General features: G+C 45.2%; 1 protein-coding gene across 7 annotated transcripts in view; it reads left to right on the top strand.

The window, feature by feature from the left end:
* The first annotated feature begins 955 nt into the window (after positions 1-955).
* Positions 956-6,000, top strand: part of il16 (interleukin 16) — a 64,532-nt gene continuing 59,487 nt past the window's right edge. For 6 of the 7 annotated variants that reach the window (XM_085772487.1, XM_085772461.1, XM_085772484.1 and 3 more), the window contains exon 1: positions 1,042-1,171. In XM_085772487.1, coding sequence (XP_085628613.1) covers positions 1,159-1,171 — 13 coding nt within the window. In that variant the 5' untranslated portion in view covers positions 1,042-1,158. Of the gene's footprint in view, positions 1,172-6,000 lie in introns of all 7 variants that reach the window. The other variant, XM_085772477.1, reaches the window with a different exon arrangement.

The raw sequence follows: 6,000 nt of genomic DNA, 5'->3' as shown, positions 1-6,000 counted from the left end.
GAGTGTAAAAGTGTGACAACAAGCCCCAGTCTCTCAACAGATCATTATGTATCAGTTTCTTCTTCTGGTTCTTAAGTCTCTAAACAAGTTTCCCTCCTCTAGATTCTGAACCATGAGTGACAGAGCCTTTAGTGTGGCTGGGCCCGCACTCTGGAAGACTCTCCCTCTTGAATTGCACAAGTGTACATCTGTTGCCACCTTTAAGTTGCAACTAAAAACCTACCTGTTTAAATTTTCCTTCCTGGTTCGCAATGTAAATACCATGTGTTTTCTGTATTCTGTAGCTTTAATGTATGTTACTTTGTATTTTATTGCCACAATGTAGTTTTTCTATCGTCTCTACTGTAAAGTGTCCTTGGGTGACTTGAAAGGTGTTTATAAATAAAATGCAACATTATTAATAATCAGATTGTTGGTTCTCTCAGAGTTTGAAAATAGTCTCTGTTTAATGTTCCTCCATATGCTAAACCACAGAGCAAACCTCATAAAGGCTTCACCTCCCACCGGAGCCTCCTGAAACAAACTGAGTGGTTCTCTCTGTCCACAGCCTCGACCAAAATCAACTCAGTCTTGTTTGAATTGCAGTACAGCGCAGTAAATACACAACTCTGACCCCAAAACTGAAGACTAGATTCATGCAAACGCGCACACTGAAGTGAAGAGTGTGTCTTTAGGGTTAGGGTTATGTGTCAACCAGAGTGGACCACAGAGAATCCATTCATGCAGCCTACACTGTGCACCCACACACGCGGTGGGCACACTCACACTCACTCACTTGAGCCTCGTAAAAGACTAAAAGCAGTGTGTGATGCAAAAAAAAAAAAAAGTAGGTGTGAGGTCAGGCACAGCAAACCCGTGGTGTGTTTTCCTCTCTGGAGCTGGCTCACAGGAAAGGGGCAGTGATTTTTAGGGGAGCTGTGCCTTTACTGAGACAGAGTGTTGTGTTCTCCCAGACAGAGGTGGAGGAAAAAGAGGGAGGAGGTGGGTGGGGGTGGATGGAGGCGGAGAGGAGGTACAGGCACATTACCCCAGATGAATCACAGAGCAGAGCAGAGTCTTTGCTCTTAGTGATAGTTTTTTTGACCTGATGCTCTGTCTGGACGAATCCTTCATTTGGATCCAGTTGGTAGAAGCTGTGGACACTGACTGAGAGGCAACATGATTGACTACGGTAGGTAGGAATTTCACTACCAGTTTGTTAGTGCGAGGCCGTAGTTATCTTAACCATATGTGTCTCAGACTGGAATCCAACTAGACTATAGAGACTGTGTGAAAGGAAAGTAAGGAAAAAAATAAAGTTTGTTTCTGAGGGCCGTCAGAGAATACACAAATTACATAACACCGTCCAAGGCGACCTTTTAGAGCACAAACAGCTCAGTGAGACCGGCGCAGCACAGGATGGGCATGGATTCCTCCCCACTCTTCCCACAGCCAAGCTCATGGTCATTCACAGGCTGCAGCTCATCCCACACAACACACCGACACAACAGAGTGCCAGGCCCGGCGGAACCCTCACTTGAGATTGTGAGATCATTTGCACAACAAACATTCAAGATCGGTCATGTACGTGTCCTTCAGAGTGAAGCCAAAAAAAGAAAAAAATCTCTATCAATGTGCACGTGGTCAGACTGGGGAATTACTCATTTGTAGCGTGACTTGAGAGGTTTTTCCTCCAGGTGGCTGCCTTGGTCGTCATCTGTAGTCCTGCTCCGTCTCACAGGCTGGAAAAAATCCCCAGAGAAAACTCCAAACAACACACACGTTTGTTCAGCTGTAGCAGCCCCACCCTCTGCCTTCTCTTAATCAGGATCTATTAGGCTGCTGCTCCTGGCTTGCTAATGCTACCGACCAAAAGTTTCTCTGAGGACAAGTAGCTACACAACTATAATATGTATATACAGTATATGTATATATGTATGTGTATATATATATTTTATATATATATATATGTATCTGTATCTGTAGTAGTTGTGTAGCTACTTGTCCTCAGAGAAACCATGCTTTTGTTCTGTAGCATTAGCAAGCCGGTGTTATAAAATAATGGCGTTACTAATGGCGCTACTTTTTTCATTAACGAGTAATCAAAAAAATTACTGTTTCTCCCGTTACTGTTACTGACAATAAAATGTGCTGTTCCTTGACTCAAGAAGTCCAGTACAAAATAATACACCTGTTAAAGTGTACACTATATAGACATTTATTATACAGTGCATCAACTCGTCAGAAAAAAGCTGTTTATTCATTTACTCACTCAGTATTCCTCCACACAGGCAGGCTCGCTTCCGTTACTAACTCAGTTACTTTTTGGGGAGAGTAACTAGTAACTATAACTTATTACTTTTTAAAAGTAACATGCCCAACACTATGTATTTATCTTCTCCTCCTCCCCCCACTTGCCCTCTTCCTTCAAGTCTTCTTTCACACTTAACAGTGTTACTGCTGTGTGCCATTACATCAATAGAGCAGTGTGTGTCAGGGGAAAGTTGGACTCACCCTGCCCTGTGTCCTGCTGACATCACAGGAGGCAGTCTGCATCTTCCAGGCTCTGAAACAAGTGTTTTTAAATATAGCGTACGTATTATTAGCCCATTCACATTTCACAGTTCCAGCTGTACGTGATGGACGACTATACTGAACGGTGTGCAAGATTAATGAGCAACTTTTAAATTGCCAAGCCGAACTTAGGTATTTATGGGTGATAAATGACCACATGAATAAGATTAAATACACTGGCGTACAAACAAACTTATAGGTTGAATATATTGGTTGTCAAAACATTATGGGATGGCTTAAGTTAAACTGTAAAGCTGAATAAAAGAAGCATGTGATGCTGACAGTGAGTCTAAAAATACAAGTACAATGTAGTTTGCTAGTGTGCAGGTTCTGCTACGTGGCTGCGTAATTTGGAAATAGTTTGTGCTACACTGCAGAACTCAACTCCAGCACCAGAGCTTAGATGAGATAACTGAAGTGCTATGTGGTTTTATCTACAGTAACTGGACATTTGCATTTACTCTTACATATTGTAGATATAAACATGTAAACACTCCCACCGTGCTGGCACACGTCCAGCTGGAGAGCGGATCAGTCTGTGAAAGGAGGAGAGGGAGGGAGATGGAGACTGTGGGGCTCAGAGGCCTCCTGCATAGAGATCCATGTCTCTGTTTCCTGTCTATCTGGCCAAGAAAACAGCAGACTAATGCTTCATAATTACTAACACACTCCCAGGACCAGAGCCACTGATTCATCAGAAAGGAAGGTCTTTTCTTCCATGGTCAAACCCCTTGAACCTGGTGGTCATTACTGATGGGTTTATTCATTTGGTTACATCTGTTTCCCTCTTTTAACTCTTTGACTGCCAGCCATTCTCACAGCAGCTTCCTCCAGCTTGCCAGGCATTTTCCAGCTTTCTGACTGATTTTCGTAGACCCACCATATATTATGTACTTTTACTACATACACATTCAACCCATCAAAGGAAAGATGAGGGTCTCTACTTTCCAGCAAAAAAAACAGTTTGTTTCTATCTTGTTCCAGTCTTGTGAAATTGGCGGTTGAATATAGGTTAGTTTAGCCCAAAATGCCATTTTGGCACCAAAATCTTGAGAAAAAGAGGTTTTGTGTCGGCTGTCATTTTCAGGTGTACCAGTGTAATTTGCTCCTTTATATTTTGCTTTAGTGACGCCTCAACATCTGTACAGTTGTTCTCTTGTAAACAACAACAAAATCAACACTGACAAATGACTTTTGATGACAAAAGACAAAACATTTAGCTACTGACACACACTACTGCAGCCTTTTTTCTTTCTTTTCTTTGAGTTACAACTTTTTCTTTCCTTTTTTTTAGTGTGTGTGGGTGTGTGACGTGTGCGTGTGCATGTGTGTGTGCGTGTGCGTGTGCGTGTGCGCGTGTGTCTGTGTGTGTTCGGATCAGTTCGACAGGTTTTTGTAGCCGAAACACGGCGCTTTAGATCAGATCCAGCTTCCTCTGGTCAGCAGGCAGCGGTCACTCACTCTCTCTGTCTCACACACACATCTACACACACACACACACACACACACACACACACATCTACACACAGCCTACAGCTCTGGCTGACGTGCCCCCTGAACTCCCAACCACAGACAGTACGCTGACGCTCACAACAGACACTCCCACCATCTTTAGCTCTCCTCGTCACGTTCGCCGGCGCCGTCCGCTCCTCATCCACACTAGATCGCGGGATTTTCAAGCTGCTATCTGAGTGATTTCTCGCAAAATCTGGCGACTTTCCAAACGCTCTTGACGACTAACGACGAGCGATCAACGGGGTTGTTGTTACTAACTTGTGTGCTTTGTATCACGGAACTTCGACGAGCTGCCGAGCCGCCATGAGCCCCGCCGCCGCCCCCTAAGCTCTCACCGGCGGCCAGAGTGTCACGGAGCGGCGCCGCTGCAGTCAGACACCCACGCCGCTCCATGAGGGGGGGGAAACACACTATATTTTTTTTATATATGTCAACCCAAATGTGTTTTTCTGAACTTTATTTTGATGATACAAGTCTGATCTTCACAGAGGAGTAGGGCAAGACATTCAGCATGGCGTTGCCATTAAAAAAACGCTAAGACGAGTTATCTCGTCTTTGGCAGACTACGCTTGGATTCGCTAAAACGAGATAACTCGTCTTTGGCAGTGAAAGAGTTAATCTAATTCTGCATAATTTGACATTAGATATTTAACATAGTGGTTGCGTTCAACAGTAGCTGTTCTAGGCTATAGGGGGCACAGATGCAGCTTAATTCAGAGTGAACAAACTTTTATCTATCCATCCATCCATTCATCCAACAAACAAAAAGAAGAGAAATAGATTGACCAGTGAAACTGAAAACTTTGTCTTCTGGTTCAACTTCTTCTTCACCATAACATTTACTGGACGATGGATCTGCTTGTCAGTTACCACGTTTACATGATGTTTTTAAAGCGGAATTACTTAATTCCGAATTAAATAGTTCGGAATTAAAATATTTTCCTTCGAGTTTACATGGACATAATAATTCCGAATTAGGGTTTACATGGAAAACACGTTAAATCGCCTTTATTTAATTCCGCTCAACGTCTGGAGGTCGGGAAGCGTTCTGATTGGACAGGGGGTACACGTGTTTACGCATATGTCTACCGGAAGAAAACAAACTCCATTCCCAGTGTGTGAAGCTGGTGTGAAGTGAACAGAGCTGCAGCCGCGAGCCGCTCCGCTGCTCCTAAACTTAACAACAACTTAGAAACAGAAAGTTTCTCCTCTTAACTGCCAGGATGGCCTTCCCTGGGTGTGTGACTCCATCCCAGGCCCCCCATCGGCGGCGGCGCCGGGGCTCACACACCCTCACTGCCCAGATTGCCTTCCCTGGTGTGTGAGCCACCGGCGGCCGGGCAGTGGGGTCTGTGGAGCGGGTTCATGAAGCCTGGTTGTCCCGACATGATTCACTCACAACACTGCGGCTGTAACATTATGTTGTGTGTGTTGTAGCCGAAAAGTAGGCTATAACATAACGTTACAGCCGCAGTGTTGTGAGTGAATCATGTCGGGACAACCAGGCTTCATGAACCCGCTTCACAGACCCCGCTGCCCGGCCGCCACTAGAGCAGCGGCGGTGGCGGCGGCGGCCAAGCACCGGGGTCTGTGAAGCGGGTTCATGAAGCCTGGTTGTCCCGACATGATTCACTCACAACACTGCGGCTGTAACGTTATGTTGTGTGTGTTGTAGCCTACTTTTCGGCTACAACACAACGTTACAGCCGCAGTGTTATGAGTGAGTCATGTCGGGACAACCAGGCTTCATGAACCCGCTCCACACAGACCCCGCTGCCCGGCCGCCACTAGAGCAGCAGCGGCGGCGGCGGCCAAGCACCGGGGTCTGTGAAGCGGGTTCATGAAGCCTGGTTGTCCCGACATGATTCACTCACAACACTGCGGCTGTAACGTTATGTTGTGTGTGTTGTAGCCTACTTTTCACGGTTAAAT

This window comes from Trachurus japonicus, chromosome 3 (genome assembly GCF_045865225.1).
Source record: "Trachurus japonicus isolate A0001 chromosome 3, Traja_1.0".
In the NCBI taxonomy this organism is placed as follows: domain Eukaryota; kingdom Metazoa; phylum Chordata; class Actinopteri; order Carangiformes; family Carangidae; genus Trachurus; species Trachurus japonicus.
Note: the sequence above shows the minus strand (reverse complement) of the source record. Positions and strands in the feature narration are given on the sequence as shown.